The sequence below is a fragment of the Schistocerca serialis genome, chromosome 5, assembly GCF_023864345.2.
Source record: "Schistocerca serialis cubense isolate TAMUIC-IGC-003099 chromosome 5, iqSchSeri2.2, whole genome shotgun sequence".
Classification (NCBI taxonomy): domain Eukaryota; kingdom Metazoa; phylum Arthropoda; class Insecta; order Orthoptera; family Acrididae; genus Schistocerca; species Schistocerca serialis.
Window position 1 is genome coordinate 188,062,346 of NC_064642.1, and position 23,150 is coordinate 188,085,495.

The following is a 23,150-nucleotide window of genomic DNA, read 5'->3' on the forward strand; positions in this document are numbered from 1 at the left end:
AGTATTTCCACTACATAATAAAATAATGCTCAATTTGATGACATGACAATACGTCAATGAAGAGATATCCTATATCAGGATCAGGGGCACATATAGAAACATCTCAGAAAGTTTCCATGACACAACTCAGGACAAATTCTATGAAACATTAGGCCAGATGTGCTCCAGATTATCACAATATGACATCAAAATTGCACTGGGAGACTTAAATGCCTAAATAGGACAAGAACACCAATGGCAACCACATATAGCCGTGTTCAACTTGCACACTGAAATAAATGATAAAGACAGATTGCTAATTACTGTAAGTTGCATCAGATACACACAATTAAAAGACACTTACATAAAGCTTTCAGGCCCTGTCTTCATCAGCAAAAGAGAAACACACACCATCCACATGCACAGGTAAATACACCTCATGCAAACATGACCACAAACTCTGGCAGCTCAGGCCACAATGCATGTATCATCTGGGATGCAAGCAGCAATCTGGAGAGGGTGGGGAAGGGAAGGGGTAGTAGTGTACTGATGGGAGGAGAGACAAACACAGTCTGGAGGTGTGTGCAGGGACTAGAATGACAACAGGCACAGCATCAGGAGGTTGTCGGGCGGAGAAATGAGTAAAAAAGGAGCAAAAAATGAGAAGAGCGGGGAAAGATGGGCTGATGCATTGGCAGAGGATGGCAAACAGAGGTTTGCAAATGAAAATGGAAAGATGATGATATGATGATAGGACACGGGGAGGGGGGGGGGGGGGGCGCACCGTTGGGTGGACGGTGTGGGGACAGTATGTTACCTGATGTTGAGGCAAGGACATGTGTTGCAAGTATAGTTACCACTTGTGCAGTGGTGGAGGGAAGGATCCATATGGCTATGGTAGTGAAGCAGCCGTTGAAATCTAGCTTGTTATGCTCAGCCGCGTGTTGTGCCACAGGGCGATCTACTCTGCTCTTGGTCACAGTTTGGTAGAGGCCATTCATACTGGTGGACAGCTGGTTGGTAGTCATACCAACATAAAAGGCTGTGCATTTATTGCAGCAGAGCTGGTAAATGACAGGGCTGCTGTCACAGACAGCCTGGCCCTTGAACGGGTAGGATAAACCTGTGACAGAGCCAGAATAGAAAGTCCTGGGTGGGTGGATTGGGCAGGTCCTGCACTTCGGTCTTTCACAGGAATATGATCCTTGTGGCAAGGGGTTTGGATTGGGAGTGGCATAGGAATGGACTAGAATGTTGCAGAGGTTGAGTGGGCAATGGGAACACCTCATTAGGAAAGGTGGGAAGGATCTCAGGTAGTATGTCCCTCATCTCATGGCATGATGGTCGGTAATCAAACCCCTGCTTAAGGATGTAGTTAACTAGTTCCAGTCTGGGATGGTACTGGGTGACGAAGGGGGCACTCCTTTGCAACTGGGTGTTGGGAGTGGTGGGAGAATTGGGGGTGTGAGAGGAAATAACACGGGGGATCTGTTTGTGGACTAGGTCTGGGAGATAGTGCCTCTTTGTGAAGTCCCTCAAAATACTGAGCAAGGGAGCTTCTGTCACTGTAAATATGCCATCCCCCAGTGGCCAGGATGTATGGTAGAGATTTTTTAGTATGAAAGGGATGACAGCTGTTGAAATGCAGGTACTGTTGGTGGTTGGTAAGTTTAATGTGGATGGAGGTGTGGATGGATCCATCAGAAAGGAGGAGGTCTACATCTAGGAAGGTGGCACTCTGGGTTGAGGAGGACCAGGTGAAGTGGATGGGAGAGAAGGTGTTGAGGTTGTGAAGAAATGACAATGAGGTATCTTGGCCCTGAGTCCAGATCATTAAGATATCATCAATGAACATGAACCAGATTAAGGGTTTGGTGATTTGGGAGGCTAGGAAGAACTTCTCTAGATGGCTCAAAAACAGGTTGGCATATGAGGAAGTAGTTGTGGGTTAGGATAAAGTTAGTAAGGCGTATGAGGACTGAAGTAACGGGTCATTCCATTTCAAGTGGTTTGATTTTAGGTAAGCTTCCCACTCGACCATCTTCAGTTTCGATTAAATTTTTACAGGATGTATGTATAGGGCTTAAACACAGCACTGCCAAATTACAGCTCCATATGGATGCGATACTAGCCACCTTTTTGTAAAGGCTAGTTTTTTGGCGTTACAACTTAAATGAATAAATCATCAACTTTGTTTTACCACTGCTCAGTATCTAACAGACCTGCCATGCTAAAACTTTGTGACTCTGTTCAAATTTTTGGGTACAATAGCTTGGTTGTAGAACGAAAAGTCAAATTATGGTTAATTCATCATAATATGCTATCAAAGTGCCTCATAAATGTCGTAATGAATTTTGACAATAGCTTATTGGCTTGTATCTACTGAAAAAATAACTTTCTGCAGCTGATTCTTTAGTCATCTGCAGTCTGTAAGCATGTCAAAAAAATCTGCAAGTGGCATCTAGGCTGCTCAAATAATAACTAAGTTTTCTAAGTTCAACATCTACTCAAAAATTTAATTAATCAATTCTGGCTCACTTTCAGGAGGTCATACCTCAAAAGGGATTCCTTAAATCTGATTTTTCTGAGCACCACTGAAAAGAACACATCTGGCTGGATCAGAAAAAGTTGTTTTTATTTTGAGATGCATTTAAGAACAAACAAACTTACATTTCCATTACATTAAAAAATACACAATGCACCATCTTGTGTTGGTCCATGGTAGCTTCACCACTACCAGTCTTACTCTTTATGGTTCCTAAATCACAATACTTCAGTTCTCATTAATTCAGTTGCTGAAATGTATTACTAATAGCAGTTACAGTTGACTCTAGCAAGCTATAATGTTGGCCCATTCTTGCAGCTGTTGGAGCTGGAATGACAGAAATAATGTGTTGGTCTGGAATCCAACAAACATCCTGCCTTACTCACCAACAGAATAAATGTGCAGGTCCACTGGGGTGCATGAAACTGACTAAGACATCATTTTCTTCATGTGAAACTTCAGAGACATTACAAATCCACCATTTTCCATCATAAATACAGGTAATGTATCGGCCTGGTTGTAAGGCTGCAATATTTCTGTAAGAAACTATTGTTTGACTTTGGTCAAAAATTACCACAAAACAATAACCGTTCTTCCTGCTCAGTTTTCGATACTTGAAATTCTTCTTTTAAAACAAAAACAAATTGGATTTCACAGATATTATTTGTACAGTATTTAAACAAATCAGTTGTTATCAAAATCTGGACCTCAGTTGGCCTTTGAAGGTCTGCTCTTGCTGCCAGACACATTGTAGTTCCTCCAAATCCACCACAGGGAGATTTTCCATGGCTTGTAGAAAAAAAGTGCCATTCAGCTGAGATTCCAGTCATTTTGATGCTGCTAAAGCTTCAGAAAATTTTTCAAGTTGTACTGTGTTGCTGCCCATCACCAAAGCAGTAAATGTGTGATCTATTAACTTCATTAAGAAAGCATGTACAGTGATTGCATCACATTTCAGGCTGTTGCCTGATGCTGTTGACGTCCAAGTTATTTCTAAAATACACAGCAAGTGGGCATAAAGTTGTTTGGCTGTTATGCCAATGAAAACCTTGAGCTGCATCTTGGACAATGAATGAATAATTTTCAGCGAAATCCATTAATATGATTAGTTCAGTTGGCTTCATGCTTTCTTTTATGCACTTTAAGTGTTTGCTTTGTTGTTTTGCAATATAATGGTGAGTGGAAAGCTTGTCAATTTTCAAAATCAGAACTTCAATAAAATCCTCAGTGGTCATATGCTTGGTTTTTAATGTGTGTCTATCAATGTGCAACCATTGTTTGAACTTGACAGTATCATCTGGTTCACTGTCTTCAAAGTTCCTTCCCTGGACAGATTTCACCCCAATGGAGCACACAGTCTTTGGATTCCAAATCAAACATTATTCTAGCAATCTTCTTTAATTGGACAGCTTCCAAGCATCAATTTTACATTTTGGTCAATAAAAAAATTTGAAAAATCCCATTCCAAGCCCATGAAGAAGTCGATAGGCTGCAAACATTTCTTTCAAATTATTCAGAAGTTGCTACTCACCATATAGTCGAGATGCTGAGTTGCAGATAAGCACAACAAAAAGACTCTTAAAATTAAAGCTTTCAACACACACACACACACACACACACACACACACACACACACACACACACACACACACACACACACGTTAGAGTCTTTTTGTTGAGCCTATCTGCGACTCAGCATCTCCGCTATATGGTGAGTAGCAACTTTCCTTTTCACCCATCCTGGATTTTCCATTGTTTGAAATTATTTTCAGAAGGTATTTTTGCATCAAAATTTTCTTTCCCTCTATTCTAATTGATACACACTCCTTTTCACCTGGCAAAATTTGGCTAAATTCTTCATTATGAAGAAAGGTTACCATTCTTACTTTTATTTCATCTGAAATCTTCTTGCCACATTTGTTCTTTGGCACAGCTAATACACCATTTTCTGACTTTAAATTCCTAGCTGCTTTTATAGTTCTTTATGAAATGCCTATTCTAGCATTCTCTCTTTTATAGTCCAGCTTTGAGGTACTAATGTCACAATTTGCAATTTTTGAGGCTGCCTTGACAATTGCAACTTTTCTTTCAATTCTTTAATCAGCTGCTTATAGTATTCACAATCAAGACATACCTTGCTTGTGCTAGGTGTTTGAAAACCTTTTGGGTCAAAGCCTTCAGCAGCAGCAATATTATTCACAATTGCTTCTTGAGTTTTGCTTATTTTTCGTTTTGTGAAACCTTTGGCATCACTTGTTGCTACCCTCTGAAATTTCAGAAGGGAGACATCAAAAGGAGTTGCATCGACTGATTCTGCTGGATGTTCTACTGAAAATTCTTTGATATGTTTTAAGCCTTGTTGATGTGTATATGTTTTCAGATGACATCCAGAATTACCTGCAAAGCTGTGCTACAAAGCACTGAAATGTCTTTGATATCCAGTAAACTACAATTCAGTTTTTACTTCCAATTGCCTTTTCTATCAATATTTGATAATGTAAAAGTTCTGTATATTTCCAACTGAAAAAAATTAAGCAGTCATAGAAGTGGAAACTTTCGTATGCCATTTGGGTACAGAACAGAAAAAAATTTAAATGACCAGATAAACATTTCTAAAAGTCAGACACCTTGAAATAATTTGTAGTTGCAGAAAAACACATTGTGTGGTAATGACAACAGACTTTGCATCATTTAAAAAAGCACACATTAAATCCAAACATTCACTACACAACAGTGTGCTTCAGAATCATTGCTGAAGCATGTTTTTAAACTCCGTTATTGTCACTAAACTTGTCTGTCTCAAAAATAAAAACAACTTCTCCTGATCAAATTAAGTGAGCTCTTTTCAATGGCATCGATAAAAATCAGATCTGAGTGATGCTTTTTGAGATATGACTTCTTGAAAAATGGGCCAAAATTGACTAATTAAATTTTTTTAGTAGACTTTAAACTTAGATAACTTAGTTGTTATTTGAGCAATCCAGGTGCCACTTGCAGAGCTTTTTGACATGCTGACAGGCTGCAGGTGCGTATAGAATCAGTTTCAGAAAGTTATTCTTTCAATAGGTACAAGACAATAAAGTATGGTCAAGATCTGTTATGACAAGATGTATGACCCACTTTGAAAGCATATTTATGATGAATTTACTATAATTTGACTTTTAGTTCTATAACTAAGCTATTGTACCCAAACATTGTACAGGATCACTAAGTTTCAGTATGGCAGGTCTGTTAGATACTGAGTAATGGTAAAACAAAGTTGATGATTTACTCCTTTAAGATGCAATGTCAAAAAACTAACCTTTACAAAAGGGTAGCCAGTGGCCCAACCATACTACTTATGGAGCTGTAATTTGGGGTGTTTCATGTAAGTTCTGTATGTACATCACTGTAAAAATTTCCTCAGTATCACAGAGGGTAAAGTGGGGACCCCTAGGAGAGTTAACATGGAATGACCCTAGTGGGTTTGGAGGCTGAAGGGCATTGGGAAAGGTAGTGTTCAATAGCAGTACAACCAGGGGCATGAGGGATGTTGGTGTATAGGGAGACGGCATCAACAGTGACTAACAGGGATTGAGGAGGTAATGGGGTAGGGATGGTGGAGAAACAGTGAAGGAATGGTTGGTGTCTTTGACGTGTGAGGCTTGATTACGGACAATTGGTTGGAGGTGTTGGTCAATGGGGGCCAAAATTCTTTCATTAGGTGCACAATAACCAGCCACAACCGGGTATCCAGGATTGTTGTGTTTGTGCATTTTTGGGGGAATGTAGAAGGTGGATGTGCAGAATTTCATAGGTGTGAGTAGAGAAATGAATTCAGGTTAGAGATTCTGGGAAGGGCCTAAGCAGGTTGGGATTCTGGGATGGGATCACTCTGATAGAGTTAATAGGTGGAGGAGTCATAATAATTGGCAGAAGTATTCTGCCATGAACTCACTGTGATTCAGAACAAAAGTCGTGGAACCTTTGTCAGCAGGTAGGATGAGTAGGTCAGGATTTGCTTGAGGTTGTGTATAGCTATTCTTTCTTCTTCTGAAAGGTTGATGTTCTGTGGAAGGGACTTGGGGAAGAATAGTGAGGCTAAGATGAAGGTAAGGAATTCCTTGAAGGTGACCAGCAGGTGGCTAGGTGGAAGAGGGGGAGGATCACAATTGGATGGTGGTATGAAGTGGAAAAGGCAGGGTTCAATGTTAGAATTACGTTGATTTTGGTTGAAGGGATTGGCAACAGAGAAGCACTTCCAATGCAGGAATCAGAAGAAGGCCTTCACAAACAGGCACTGTATCCCAGACTTAGTCCGCAAACATATCTCCCATGCCATTTCCCCTTACACCACAATCCTCCCAAAACCCCCAAGAACTGGCCACAAAGGAGTGCCCCTTTGTCACCCAGTACCACCCCGGACTGGAACAACTGAACCACATCCTTTGCGCAAGCTTTGATTACCTATCAACATGCCCTGAAACACAGGACACCCTACCTGAGATCCTTTCCACCTCTCCTAAAATGGTGTTCTGTTGTCCACGCAACCTCCACAACATTCTAGCCCATCCCTACGTCATTACAAATCCCAACGCTTTGCCACAAGGATCATATTCCAGTGGAAGAATCAGGTGCAAGACCTGCCCAATCCACCCACTCAGCAATTTGTATTCTAGCCCTGTCACAGGTTCATCCTATCCATCAGCGGCCAGGCAACCTGTGAAAACAGCCCTGTCATTTGTCAGTTCTGCTGCAATAATTGCACAACTTTTTATATTGGTGTGACTACCAACCAACTGTCCACCAGGATAAATGGTCACTGCCAAATTACGGCCAAGAGCAAAGTAAACCACCCTGTGGCACAATATGCAACTGAACATAAAAAGCTTGATTTCAATGCCTGCTTCACCACCCAAGTCATCTGGAACCTACCCTCTGAACTCTACAGCTCCATAGATGGGAGTTATCCTTTCAACACATTCTCCACTCCCATAATTATCCCAGCCTCAACCTATAATAACATACTGTTCCCACAGCCTCTGCCCTATAAACTGCTCCCCGTTCTTGTCTCCCAGCCTCTCTGCTTGCCACCCTCTGCCAATGCACCTTCTCATCTTTTCCTGCTTCTCTCCCTTTTTTGCCACCTCCCTGCCCCACAACCTGCTGATGTTGCATCTGTTGGCATTCTAGTTTCTGCTTACTCCACCTGACAGCATTCGTCTGTCTCCCAACCCTTACATTACTATCCCTTCCCTTCCTCATTCCTTCCAGATTGCTGCTTGCATCCCAAGTGATAGTCGCATTCTGGTCCAAGCTGCCAGAGTTGGCGTTCATGTCTACATGAGGTGTGCTTGCTTCTGTGTATGAATGATGTGTGATTCTCCTTTGCTGATGAAAGTTGTGGCCTGAACTCTATGTAAGTGTCTTTTAATTAAGCTTGTCTGTAAATGTCTGTAACTTAGCATTTCTTCTTTATGGTAAGTGAAAATCTATCTTTTTCTACATTGTTGAGCACATATTGGATAGGTGTAAGGTAGTAGAACAGTTCATGATGGAACGGAGCCTCTCTGGCATAGTCTCTCTAAAGAAACAGAACTTCTGCACAATACCTGTACAACAAAGCACAGGTCTCAACAAAGAGGTGTTTCTCTTTCCAAAGGCCAATGCACGAAGCTTTCATTGACTTACTGAAAAAAAAACTCTCACAAAACCCACAGAAATTCTGGTCATATGAAAATGTTATTACTGGCACCAAAGTCAAGTGCCCAGTCACTCATAGATGACACAAGAAATGATACTGAGGGTGACAAAGCAAAAGCAAAACTGTGAAACTCCATTTTCAAACTTTTCTTTGCAAAGAAAGATACAGGAGTACTGCTGAAGTTTAATTCTTGTATCACTGTAAAGATAATGGATATAAATAGTATTATCAGTGGTGTTGATGAACAATTGACACTGCCACAACTCAATGAGATCCCAGGGCAGGATTGAATTCATATCAGAGCTAAACAGAATTTGACAGCCCTTCTTTTATTCACAATATGGCACAGATCCCTCTAAAAATATACTGTGCCCTGTAGTTGGAAGAAAGCTCATTCACACACTCTACAAGAAAGGTAGCAGAAAGGATTAAAAAAAACTACCATCCAATATCACTGACATTCATCTGTTACGCCACCCAGCATGGATACCGAAAATTTGTCATGTGAAAGCCAACTTATGTCTGTCTCACATGACATCCTGAATGCCCAAGATGAAGACAGTCAGATGGATGCAGTATTTCTTCACTTCTCAAATACATTTCACCCAGTACCACTCAAATGCATGTTAGTGAACATGTGATCATTTGGTGCAAGAAACAAAATTTATCTTGATGAGTCATTAACAGGTGTAAAGGTAACTTCAGTCATGCCCCAGGGATGTGAGTTGATACCCTAGCTGTTCAGGTTGTCTATTAACAATTTAAAAAAAAAATAGTTCTAAAAGTATCAGATTTTTTTGCAGATAGTACAATAATAAAGCACAAGAATGGCAAGGGAATCTGCCCAATATTCAGTCAGATCTTGACAAGATTTCGAGAGGGTCAACGATTGGCAACTTGCTTTAGAGATTCAGAAATGTGAAACCGCGCACCTCACAAAATGCAATAATGTATGACTGCATTATCACTAAGTCACAATTGGAATCAGTAAAGTCATACAAACATCTGGATGTAACAATCTATGGCGATGTGAAATTGAATGTCACACAGGCTCAGCCATAAATAAAGCAGGTAACAGACTTTGATTTATTTGTAGGATACAGGAAAAATGCAATCTGTCCATAAAGGAGATTCATAATGGACAGTGTTAGACACAGTAAGCTGATGAAAATCACGTTGAACCAAAAGGAAAATGAATAAGAGCCAGAATATTAAATTAAACTCACTGTAGGCCACTAGGTGAACAATATTAATTAATATTACAAATAAATCCTGTAGCTTGGAAAGCATGTAGGCTGTTGCAGTAGTACCCTGCGTAACAATTTCCTCATTCTGGGTACCACAACTGTTAACACTCTTTGATTCCGATAGCCCTCAAGGGCAAAAACCACAACGATTTGTAGTAGCTAGTAATATTGGCATAGGGTCATTAGTATTATGGAAGTAGCTGCAGTGACACAAATGAAATAGGAAATTTTCATTTCAGCTTGGGGGATTCTGTCGTCCATAAGTCTTACCACAATCAGATTACTCTTTATTTTGAGCGTTATCCGATCAATGGTGTTTATTGCAAATTTAGTCGCAGGGTCTACTCATGGAAGAAGAATGGTGAGAGAATTGTGTAGCTGTATATCACGCAATTTGTCAGTCTGGAAGTGGTAGAAACTATTATCCCCTACAGTACCACTGGAAAGAATTAATGTCAAACAGAGGCACTATAAAGAATTAAGGTCAAACACAGGTTGGTTGAAATTGCCAATACCGGATGTCAGCTTGGTGGTAGTTTCGTTGAGTTGGTGAAGGCAATAAATGGGAATACAAAATCTTCATACTGGTAGCGCCAGACAGATCTGCTATGGTCTACGTTCTGTACCTACAGTTATACTCTGCAAACCATCATGACGTGCGTGGCAAAGGGTACATCCCACTGTGCTGACTATTAGAGTTTCTTCCCATTCCATTCACATACAGAGCATGGAAAAAATGATTGTCTGAATACCTCTGTGTATGCTGTAGTTAATCTAATCTTAACCTAACTATCCCTATGTGAGTGATACATAGGGGGTTGCAGTATATCCCTAGTCATCATAAGTCAATTCTTGAAACCTTGTTAAGAGACTTTCTCAGGATAGTTTATGTCTATCTTCAAGAGTCTTCCAGTTCTCTTCCTCCAGTATCTCTGTGACACTTTCCCACATATCAAACAAACCTGCGACCATGTGTGCTGCCCTGCTCTGTACGTTCAATATCCCCATTAGTCCTATTTTATGTGGATGCCACACGTGAGCAATATTCTGGAACCAGTCGCACGAGTGATTTGTAAGCATCTGACTTGTCGACTCATTGCACTTCCCCAGCATTCTACCATTAAATTGAAGTCTAGCACCTGCTTTTCCACAACTGAGCCAATTTGAACATTCCACTTCATACCTCAACATTGTGTTACACCCAGGTATTTATATGAGTTGACTATTCCCAACAGTGACTCATTGATATTATACTTGTAGGATAATATGTATTTCTGAACATTCAGAACAAGTTTCCAATCTTTCCACAGCTTCGAAATCTTGCCAAGATCTGACTGAATAATTATGCAGCTTCTTTCAGACCGTAGTTCATCATATTGTGTTGAAATGTGACAGTATGGTTGTGAGTCGGCGGAACCAGCAAATTCGTGTCATTATATTAGTTTCAGTAACTGTTAAGTTCAAATTTTTACACAAACTGGATTTCGACGAGTCATTAACGCCCACGACTTCGATGGTGTCACGGTTGAAAGCAGGCAAGTGGCAAACAGCCCTTGTCTTAAAGGACAACAAAGAATTAAGTTTTCGTGTAACAAATATTTACCGTCATTTCCGGAGACGTCTGGTTCTTGCAGATGCAATGTCCTTCCGTCTGAAATGAAAGAACATTCCACAATTTATACCGCATGTTTTTCTGAAAACTGCAACAATATGCGTGTCAAAATATGTATTGTTAAGCAACAAATGAAAAATCTTTGCTATAAAAGGCTGACATACAGTGCTCTCCATATGATTTTTAATAACTAATGACGTGCCCACGAAAAGCAGCCGCTCTGCAAATTGCAGAGTTGTACCAAGTGTACTAAAGCCACACACACACACACACACACACACACAAACGGCGAATAAGAACTCGGCACTCACATTTTAACATGTATGGAGGAATTATGTAACACTATTGACTGACAACAATAACAGTTTGCACAACTGGGCAAGCATTTGACAGTTGTTTGAAAATACTGCCAATGTGCGTCCAGTTCAAAATAGACGCAAGTTTCAAAATCTGAATCGGCTACCGTATGTCTGCAAAAAATACAGCGTCAGAAAAAAATCGAATACGGGAATTATTCATACCGGCTACGAAAGAAATAAATGCACACTTATGTATACATTCTTACCAGATCCGCGTTGCTGATAACCGCAACACTACCGTTTAATTCATCAGCAACCAATTTCAACATTTCCTTTTTTACACACGGTGTAAGAATAAGTTTGGGGTGCAATTTCTGGCACAAAAAACAAGCTTTGGTACTATTCATGTAAGCGAAATTGCCTGAATCGTTTTGCGCAAGGATCTTACAGACACAAAAGAACGCGTGGTTGAAGTCGGTCTCAGACGCAGGCAACCAGGTAAAAGCAGTGACAAAGACGTCACTCCAGACGCCGAGCCTAAGCTATTAATAATACATCCGCTACAACGGCGTTTTCCATTTTCTTTCTGGATAATATACAATAGTTGTTTCAAATTTTGACAGTTACGGCAAGCGTTGTTAGCTCTTAGGCTATCTGAAATTAGATCCTTGGAATAAGCTATTACATTCCTTTACTTCATAGTTATTATGCGGTCAGAGCCGATCTTAAAGAAACTCATCAACGAAGTCAGAAATGGATTGCATCCGCGAAGCAAAACATATTTTTCGATCCGCATCACAATGCGATATATTTAGTCTTACAGAAATAAGTGATGGGCTACAAATACATGCAGACTTAAGTTTTCTAATTGACTGTCTATGGAGAATACATAAAAAAAAACCATGCCCTTGCTTAATGTTGGTGCAACAATGCCTTGGTGCAGTACCCTTTTTTCTCAACGCAATTTACTGCAAGAACATATCTTTAACACTGTTTGTTTTCTGAAACTACGGTAATTAATTAATATCGTATATTTATTGCTCCGGGCATTTCATTTCATAAAGCTGTTGCCACTATTGATCAGCCAGTGGTTATCGTCAAAGGCACATCCTGTTCTTGCAAGCTGTTTCGAAGGCATTTGGTTTTAGGCTCAAGATGACCACTGGCATCCTGAAACCGGTAACGGCTGTAGAAATCCTAGTGTGATTTGCCGAAAAGAAAAAGAATGTAAGTCAATCAGTTTTATCTCCAAGACAGTACTTCATTTTTCATTCAAGGACTACAAGCTCTTTTCCGAACAGAATCACACTGCCATACATTAAGTCTTATTGACACTCTCAACAACACATCCAATATGAAAATGAAAGAAAAACTTAAATAATATGAGATTTACTCAACAAAGCTTCACTCTACAGCTGAATATAACCTGTGACAAACTGAAAATCCGGGTTTTGTTTAGAGTTCAGGATTTGCTTTGTTACAAAATTTCATACGTTAAAGTTGTTCGATTATTCGAATATCTTAAAAGCATATTAAATTCTGCAACAGATAGTTAATATTATGAAAATATATAAACTATAGTCTGGTTAAAATTACTTGGCACTTCATAAGATGGTGCTGGTTCCCTCTGATCAGAGTGCTCAGCGCCATGCCTGCCCAAACCGTTTGCCGCTCCCAAACTACCACAACTGGTCAGTTCACTTCCAATTCTTTGCCCAGCATTCGTTCTTGATGTGTTTGGATCACGAATCAGGGATCTGGCAATTTTATTTCGTATTTCATCATACATGGAAACCATACCACAACCAACATACACACACAAGAATCTCAATAGGAAGGGGATAGGTAAATTGGCTGGGGTGATAGCAAAATCTTTAAAGGGGGGCCCTGAGACTCGGGGAAATTACCCTTTTTTAGGCTAACATAAGTATCCAATGACTCAAAATTGAATGAAATTAAGCTTATTGAATAGCTCAGACAGGCAGGTACTAGAAACGTTAAAATATCACAAGATTGTCATAAAAGTACAGTGAAAAATAATGTTAGGATGTCACAAGATTCTCATAAAAGAACAGTGAAAAATAGTATTAGTATATTGCATCACAATATCAGGGGATTAAAAAACAAAGTAGATGATCTTCTTGTTTGTTTGGAAGTTTAGAAACTGCGGATGAAATAGATGTACTAAGCTTGTCTGAACATCATATAGGCACAGGTATAGAAAAGATAAACATAGCTGGATAGAAGCATTCAGCACATGCAAGTAAGGATGCAATGGAGAGAGAAGAAGTTCCCATATGTGTTAAAAGTTATCTTAGTGTGAAAAATTTAGGAACTAAAAAATTTTGTGTAGAGCAACATACAGAAGCTTGTGCATGTGAGCTTCAACTAAACGATGATGGTACTTTTATAATTATAGCTGTGTACAGGGTCCAACTGGGAAATTTTTGGTTGTTTTTGGAAACTTGGCTTCTTTGTTGTGCTAGCTGTGAGACAGAAGGAAGAAAACTACTCTTTGTGGAGATTTCAACGTAGATTTTCTGAAGGGGTCTGACAGAAAGCTTGACCTTGAAGTATTACTTGGTTCTTTCAATTTGACATCAGTTATTGATTTTCCTACTCAAGCAGTACTGGAAAGCAGTACACTGACTATGCTTGTGCATAGTACACTGACAGATAATGTTTTTGTACACCAAGATAAATTAAATCAAATAAAAACTTCTCCTGTTACGAATGGTCTGTCTGGTCATGATGCACAGCTACTTACAGCATATAACATAGCTCCATACAGAAATGCAAAACAATCCTCCAACTGCAAATTTTATGGAAAGCTTGCAACAGTTAGAATGGGGTGATGTGTACAGGGAACCTTATGCTTATTTAAACTTTAAACTATTTTGTGATACCTTTGTGGCTAAGAAAACAGTGAAACATAATTGTAAGAAACCATCTAAAAGTAAGAAACCATCTAAAATGCCATGGCTTACTAAGAAGTAATGTCCCAGAAACAGTCAAAGATTATAAACACTACTGCACTGTATTGAGAAAAGTTATTAAAAAGTCCAGAAATATGTGCATTATGTCTGAGATTAGCACCTCTGACGATAAAATTAAAACAATTTGGAATATTGTGAAAAGGGAAACAGAGCAACTGAGAGCATAGGAAGACTGTACTTCTATCAAATACACTGAAAAGTTAGTTAACAAAAAGTCAGAAGTAGAAAATATTTTAATAATCATTTTTAAGTGTTGTAGAGAAAATAGGATCCAATTATTCAGTAGAAAATGCCTGGCTATATATGGAAGAGGCAGTACCTTCACAATTTGATAAAATTGAAACCTCCTACTGAAATTAGGAAAATAATAATTTCACTCAAAAGTAAAAGCTTTTATGGAATTGATGGCATTTCCATCAGATTACTAAAGGCTTGTTGCCAACAGATAAGTAGGATTCTCAGTCACATATGTAGCAGCTCGCTGAAACAGAGCATTTTCCAGATAGACTGAAATATGTTATTGTTAAACAATTGCATAAAGAAGGGCATAGGTCTGACACTAACAACTACTGCCCAATCTCACTTCTGACAGCTGTATCCAAAATTCTTGAAAAATTATGTATTCAAGAGCAGCTTCACATATTTGTAAAAATGAAGTACTAACCATGGCTGATAGAAGTCAAGAAAGACATTGAGGAACTGAACATAACTGAAAGTGACATTAGAAACCGAGCACTTCTCTGAAGGATACTAAAAGAAAAGAGGTTTCACGACAGATCACCCTGTAAAAAGACTGGCGCTCTTCAGACAAAGGAGAGAAAGGGGAAACATAGCCAGAGAATGCGGGATTACTGGGCAAACATCAAGTCCTTCTCCATGCTGAAAAGCTGAATATCGTGGTCCTTAGCTGGCCCATTCGAAAGAAGAAGACGAAGAACTAACAAAATGTCAATTTGGTTTTCAAAAAGGCTTTTCAATAGAAAGTTATATATATGCCTTCACTGATCAAATATTAAATGCTCTGAATAACTGAACGTCACACACTGGGATATTTTGTGATTTCTCAAAGGTTTTTGACCATGCAAATAATGAAATTCTTCTACATAAGCTTAGGTATTGTGCACAAATGGTTTAATTCATATTTAACTGGGAGAATTCAGAAGGTTGAAATTAACAGTACCGATAGTCTGTAAAAATCAGCAGAGTGCTCTGACTGGGGGTATCAAGAATTGAGTTTCACAGGGTTCAGTCTTGGGTTCCTTACTGTTCTTAACATATGATATTAATGACGTGCCTCTCTATATTCATGAAGGTGCAAAGCTAGTTCTTTTTGCCAATGATACAAGTATAGTAATCGCACTCAACAAACAAGATTTAGCCACGGAAATTTTAAATAATGCCTTCCATAAAATTATTAACGGATTCTCTGTGAATGGAGTCTCACTAAATTTTGAGAAAACACAGTATATACAATTCTGTACAACAAATTGCATGACACCATAGTTAGATACAGACTTTGAACTGATGTCTTGCTAAGGCAGGATATTCAAAATTTCTGGGGAAGTGTATTGATGAGAAACTGAATTGTAAGAAACACATTGATGATGTGCTGAAGTGGTTAGGTTCAGACACTTATGCTATTAGTGTTATTACAAATTTTGGTGATAAACGTATCAGCAAATTAGCCTCCTATGCCTGTTTTTATTCACTGCTTTGATATGGCATCATATTTTGTGGTAATTCATCATTAAGAAAATAATAGCTGGAACCCATCCAAGATCACCTTGCAGACGTTTATTTAAGGAACTTGGAGATTTCACTGTTCCTTCACAATGCATATATTCACTTATCCAATTTGTTATTAATAACCCATCCCAGTTAAAAAATAACAGTGACGTGACTACATTAGAAGAAAGGATAATATTCACTTTTCTGGGGTAAATCTGACTTTGGCACAGAATTATGCTGCCACAAAAATCTTTGGTCATTTGCCAAATAGCATTAAAAGTCTGACAGACAGCCAACCAAAATTTAAAAACAAAAGAATTTTTGAATGACTACTCCTTCTACTCAATAGATGATTTTTTTAGATATGAAGTAATAACTGTTAAAAAAATGTGTGATGAAAACTTAAGTTAAACTGACACGTTCCACATCATTACAAAATGTCATGTTCATGATCTCTGGAACAAGTATTAATTTAATGTAACACAATGTAATGAAATATGCACGTTTCAAGCCCAGCGCTAACTAAACACTACTGGATACTTCCACACAAGACATGATTCAGTGTCAGATATGCAGTTATCATAATCACAGAGATCAGCTTACATTAGATTAGCTTCACACAACACTGAGCAAAACCAAGTTTTTGAAGGCTGAAATTCATCACTGTGATTCGGTGATCAAAGCCTGAAGTATAATTATGTCACTTAGTGTTGTACTTTCATGCAATGGTTAGTGTGTTAACTTGCCATGTTGAAGGTCTTGGTTTGAATCTCATCAAGAACCATGAAATTTTATTATTTCTAAATGCAAAGAATTTGCTAACCATTTTTATGCAATTAAATGGTTTAAACATAATTTTTTATTTCTAATTCCTTGCCACATTATTTTCATCATGGTAGTGACTGTTTTATTTGTTTCATTTTTCCACGTATCATTCTATACAGAGGATTCTATACAGAGGATATATAATTATATATCTCCTCTGCATTTTTAATGACTTTTCCTATATCTGTACAAGATGTCACAGGACCAAAATTAAATAAACAAATAAACAAATTACGCTCACACTGGCTATACAATCTGCTGTGTTACCAATCAATGAGCAGTCCTCGTTGACACTTAGTTACAGATTATAGGTGACCGAGCAAGGTAGTGTAGTGGTAGCATACTGGACTCACAATCGGGAGGATGACGGTTCAAACCCGCATCCGGCCATCATGATTTAGGTTTCCCATGATTTCCCTAAATCACTTCAGGAAAATTCCATGATGATTCCTTTGAAAGGGCATGGCCAACTTCCTTCCCCTTCCTTCCCAAATCCAATGGGACTGATGGCCTCGCTGTTTGGTGCCTCCCCCAAATCAATCAACCAATTATAGACGACCGAGTAAGGATGTTGCAATGGTAGCACACTGGACTTGCATTCGGGAGAGTGACGGTTCAAACCTGCATCCGACTATCCCGATTTAGGTTTCCCATGATTTTTCTAAATTGTTTCAGGCAAATTCCAGGATGGTTCCTTTGAAAGAGAATGGCCAAATCCTTCTCCATCCTTCCAAAATCCAATGGGACCGATGACCTTGCTGAATCAGTCAACCAATTATAGGCAACACAGACAGATCCCAGATGAAAAAAGAATGATAGCAAATAAAAAAGTCACTACAATGATGAAAATTATGTGGCAAAGAATTAGAAATAATAAATTACATTTAAACCAATTACTTGAATAAAAATGATTATCAAATTCTTTTGACTGGATTTAGAAATAAAAAAAAAAAAAATCACAGCTCTTGATGAGATTCAAACCTACGACCTACCACATGGCTTGTTAATACACTACCCATTGCATTAAAGCCCAACACTCAGTGGCATCATTGTACTTTAGACTTCAATCACCAAGTCGCAATGATGAATTGCAGTCTTCAAAACTCTGTTTCATCCAAAGTTGTGCAAATAAAGATAACAATAGAATTTATCACAAGTTTGATGGGGAAGGTGGTTATATAATTGTGTACCTCTATGAACAAGACTTTTCTGATAGGTTGATGTCCTAGCACAGGAGACACAGGTGCTATTGCCGTTTCTTGTTCCACAACTGTGCACAGAGTTGATTAGCTGATATGCATTGGAGGTTCCTAAATATTCTCTCGTGAAGACTATTGTTTCAAATATCTACAGGCATGGAATGTTAAATATTTTTAAAGCTAGGAAAAGAGGGCAACACAAATCTTGTTTCTTTACATTGCATATGATTCTGGAATATCGTTTTTGAGTTTTGAATATGGATTGATTATAAGGTACAGTCCCCATTCCCCCAGAATATTATTCCACATCTGATTGCTGACTGGAAATAAATGTGGTATGCTTCTATTACTGTTTCTCAGTTACAGCTCATGTTAGGTATCCATGGCATATAATGGATTGATGTAGACGTAGATGTAGAGGCAGATGTAGATAGCAGTTTAGCTGTAAGAACTTTAATGCGCGTATTCCATTTTAGGTCGCTCTGCAGATATATTCCTAGGAATTTCATATCATCAATCAATTTTAAATTTTGTTACTTATTTTCAGTGAGTGGTCATTTTGTTGCTTAATGTGGGATATATGAAAGTTCATGGCTACTGCTTTTTCAGTGTTTACAATAAGTTTATTTCTTTCAAGGCAGGGAGTTACCTACAGCAATGTGTCTCTAGATGTTTGAAGATCTCTTTGGTTTAACACTGTAATCAAAATACTGGTGTCATCAACAAATAAAATTTCCTTTTGGCATAGACAGTTTAATTCATGTCATCTACAGTACTGGCCCTTAAAATTGCTACACCACGAAGATGACAAGCTACAGATACGAAATTTAACTGACAGGAAGAAGATGTTGTGATATGCAAATGATTAGCTTTTCAGAGCATTCACACAAGGTTGGCGCCGGTGGCGACACCTACAACACACAGACACGAGGAAAGTTTCCAACCAATTTCTCATACACACACAGCAGTTGACCGGCGTTGCCTGGTGAAACATTGTTGTGATGCCTCGTATAAGGAGGAGAATTGCGTACCATCAAGTTTCCGACTTTGATAAAGGTCGGATTGTAGCCTATCGCAATTGCAGTTTATCATATCGCGACATTGCTTCTCATGTTGGTCGAGATCCAATGACTGTTAGCAGAATATCGAATCGGTGGGTTGAGGAGGGTAATATGGAACGCCGTGCTGGATCCCAACGGCATCGTATCACTAGCAGTCGGGATGACAGGCATCTTATCCGCATGGGTGTAACAGATCGTGCAGCCACGTCTTGATCCCTGAGTTAACAGATGGGGATGTTTGCAAGACGACAACCATCTGCACGAACATTTCGATGAAGTTTGCAGCAGCATGGACTATCAGCTTGGAGACCACGGCTGTGGTTACCCTTGGCGCTGCATCACAGACAGGAGCGCATGCGATGATGTACTCAATGACGAACCTGGGTGCACAAATGGCAAAATGTCATTTTTTTGGATGAATCCAGGTTCTGTTTACAGCATCATGATGGTCGCATCCATGTTTGGTGACATCGCGGTGAACGTGTATTCGTCATCGCCATACTGGTGTATCATCCGGCGTGATGGTATGGGGTGCCATTGGTTACATGCCTCGGTCACCTCTTGTTCGCATTGACGGCACTTTGAACAGTGGACGTTACATTTCAGATGTGTTTACAACCCATGGCTCTACCCTTCATTCAATCCCTGCGAAACCCTACATTTCAGCAGGATAACGCACGACCGCATGATGCAGGTCCTGTACGGGCCTTTCTGGATACAGAAAAGTTCGACATCTGCCCTGGCCAGCACATTCTCCAGATCTCTCACCAATTGAAAACGTCTGGTCAATGGTGGACGAGCAACTGGCTCATCACAATACGCCAGTCACTACTCTTGATGAACTGTGGTATCGTGTTGAAGATGCATGGGCAGCTGTACCTGTACACACCATCCAAGCTCTGTTTGACTCAATGCCCAGGCGTATCAAGGCCGTTATTATGGCCAGAGGTGGTTTCTCAGGATCTATGCACCCAAATTGCATGGAAATGTAATCACATGTCAGTTCTAGTATAATATATTTGTCCAATGAATACCCATTTATCATCTGCATTTCTTCTTGGTGTAGCAATTTTAGTGGCCAGTAGTGTATGTACAAAAGACAGAGGATTGCACATAATGTAGACCTTTGTGGCATGCCATATTTCACTGTAGCTTTTTCTGATGTGTATTCTGTTGTTCTTATAATTTTTCAAGTGATTTCATCCTGTTTAAGAACAATTTTTTGAAGTCAATTTGTAAGATATGATCTAACCTTTCATCTGAAATACCTCTAATTCCCTCTCTTTCGAGTTTATGTAATAGAATAATGTGATCTATAATATCAAATGCTTTGAATAGGTCCAAGAAAATTCCAGAAGCCATTTCCTTTTCATCTAGAGCTTTTAAGATAGCACGCAGAAATCCATGAATGCTGTGGTTGTTGATCTTGACTGCCTGAAACCATGCTGATGATTTGACAGCAAAGAGTTTTTGTTAATAATCTCTAACAATATATTGTAAAAGAGCTCATCAAAGATCTTTAAGAAGTTACTAAGCTGAGCTAGAGGCCTGTAATTTTTAACATTGTCTGTGGCTCCGTTTTTGTGGAAGGGGGTTACCTTCGCAACCTTAAGATCTGGAAATGTACGGGTGGAAAGGAGTGATTAATGATATGCTTCAGTGGTTCTACAATATAATCTCCTGTTTGGTTTATAACATAGTCTGGATCATCATGAAAGCCACATGAAGGTTTCTTTAATGATGTAACTGCCAGTATGACCTCATTGTGTGTGACCTCTTCGAGAAACATAAACCCATTGGGGGGTTTGTTGTTTTCAATGTGGTGCACATTGAGAGTCTGGTTGAAATCATTTGAAATTTTGCTAAATTACTCATTGCTACTGCAGTGGCATCAGATATTTACACATTTTCCAGACTTACGCTAATAGCATTTGCCACTGGCTTGGTGCCTGTATCAGAACACATGACGTTCCATGTGGCCCGTGTCTTGTTTTTTGATTTGTAGGTGTATTCACTTTTTGTTGTAGATCTATTGCATCCTTTGATATATGAAGGGGTAAAAAAAAAGGAGACACAGAGAATTATTTTTTAAAAGCTATATACTTTCAAATTGTTTACAAAACAACCTTATCCTCTTCAAAATACTCTCCATTACAACTAATACATTTGTCCCACCGTTGCTTCCATTGTTCAAAATAATTTTTGTAGTCATCTTTAGAAACTGCTGGCAGCTCCTCCTGTGTTTTGATTTGATTTGATTTTTTATTGGTCCAGTTTTATCATACGGCACAAATTGTAGAATTGATATTGGACACATCAAAGATAAGTTACAATTATACATAGTATTAGCAAAATAGTACGCAAATTAAAAATAGGTACCAATTACAATTAATTGTGTTTCAGATTCATAAGTTCTCTGACAGAATAGAACAGTGCTTTATTAGAAATGCCTTCAGTTTAGCTTTAAATACTGGATGAGTAGCATTTTTTATTTCCTCTGGCATCTTATTGTGTAATATTACACCAATGTTGAGTATGCTCCTCTGATAGGTGGTTGTTCTGTGATATTTTTTATGTATATTTGATTTCCCCTCTGGTACTATAGTTGTGTACATTTTTGTTCTGTAGCAGTTTGCCTGTTTTCAGGAGGTAGTCCCTAATGAACAAGATCTTAGTAAAATGGGATTTACAGGACTCCATCTCTTTAAGGCCACAAATTATTATTAGAGCTCCTTTTTGCATGCTAAAAACCTTTACACTGTGAGTTAAGTACCCCCAGAAAATGATCTCATATCGGACTAGTGAGTGGAACTGTGCATAGTATGCCTGCAGTACTGTTGTTTTGCTTGTTGTAGCCTTTAAAATTCTTAGGCCGTAGCACACAGATGATAGTTTTCTAGACAAGTTATTTATAAGTGTGTCCTACTTTAAGTCTTGCTGATCACATAGACCCAAAAATTTTGTGACACATTTCCTATGGGATCATTTTTTAATAGTGATTGAATAGACATTTGATTAGTTGGAGGAATTAAATGAAAATCGACACACACAGTTTTTTCAGTATTTATAATGAGTTCTTCTCGACTTCTTCAATGTTGTCAAATCAGTGTCCTTTCCCGCTCCTTTTCATGCATGTAAATAAGAAAAAGTCACGCAGAGCCAGGTCAGGAGAGTAAGGTGCATGAGGCAGTGGAACCATGCCATTTTTAGCCTAAAACTATCTAACAGAGATGGCTGCGTGTGCAGGTGCATTGTCTTGGTAGAAGAAAAAGTTTCTTGTTTGCCCGAATCTTCCATTAAAATTCACTGAACCGAGCTCCAAGATAACCCACTAATCTCTGACAGTTGACCAATTTTCTGTCGACAGACTTTGAGCACAAGCCCTTGAATGTTTTCAACTTTTTCTTCGATTCCAGCAGCTGATGGACATCCAGAACGAGGTTTGTCATCAATAGACATGTTGTTATTTTTAAATCGAGCAAACCGCTCGTACACTTGGGTTTATCCCAAAGCACCATCTTGCTAAACTGTTTTCAACATTAAAACAGTTTTAGCAACATTTTTACTTAGTAGAACATAAAATTTCACGGCTGCATATTGTTCACTTCAACTTTCCATCATAAAAAATGAAACAAGAACAAAACAGCACTAACAAAAACAATCACTGCAGATGAACAGTACAAGCCAAGTCGACAACACAGGCAGCATGGAACTGACAATGAGTTGCGCTATACACACCTAGTGGCAGAATGCGCACTACACAAACTCCACCCACAGCAATGTTATTCCATTTTTTTTTCCAGCTTCCCCCCCCCCCAAAAGAATAAAAAAAAATCTCTAATGATACAGTATTTTGTTTTTTGTATGAATGCAGTAATCTTTTCTTTGCATTGGAAATTTTTATACCTGTAGCGATTCAACTTTTGTTTCTAGTAGGTTTTAATTTACTTTGCTTAAGTGGGAAGGCAATGTCAAA

General features: G+C 38.8%; 1 protein-coding gene across 3 annotated transcripts in view; it reads right to left on the reverse strand.

Moving 5' to 3' along the window:
* The window catches only part of LOC126480911 (centromere-associated protein E-like), a 588,622-nt gene that overhangs the window by 412,241 nt on the left and 153,231 nt on the right, over positions 1 to 23,150 (reverse strand). For all 3 annotated transcript variants that reach the window (XM_050104316.1, XM_050104317.1, XM_050104318.1), the window contains exon 8: positions 11,058 to 11,105. In XM_050104316.1, coding sequence (XP_049960273.1) covers positions 11,058 to 11,105 — 48 coding nt within the window. The remainder of the gene's footprint in view (positions 1 to 11,057; positions 11,106 to 23,150) is intronic.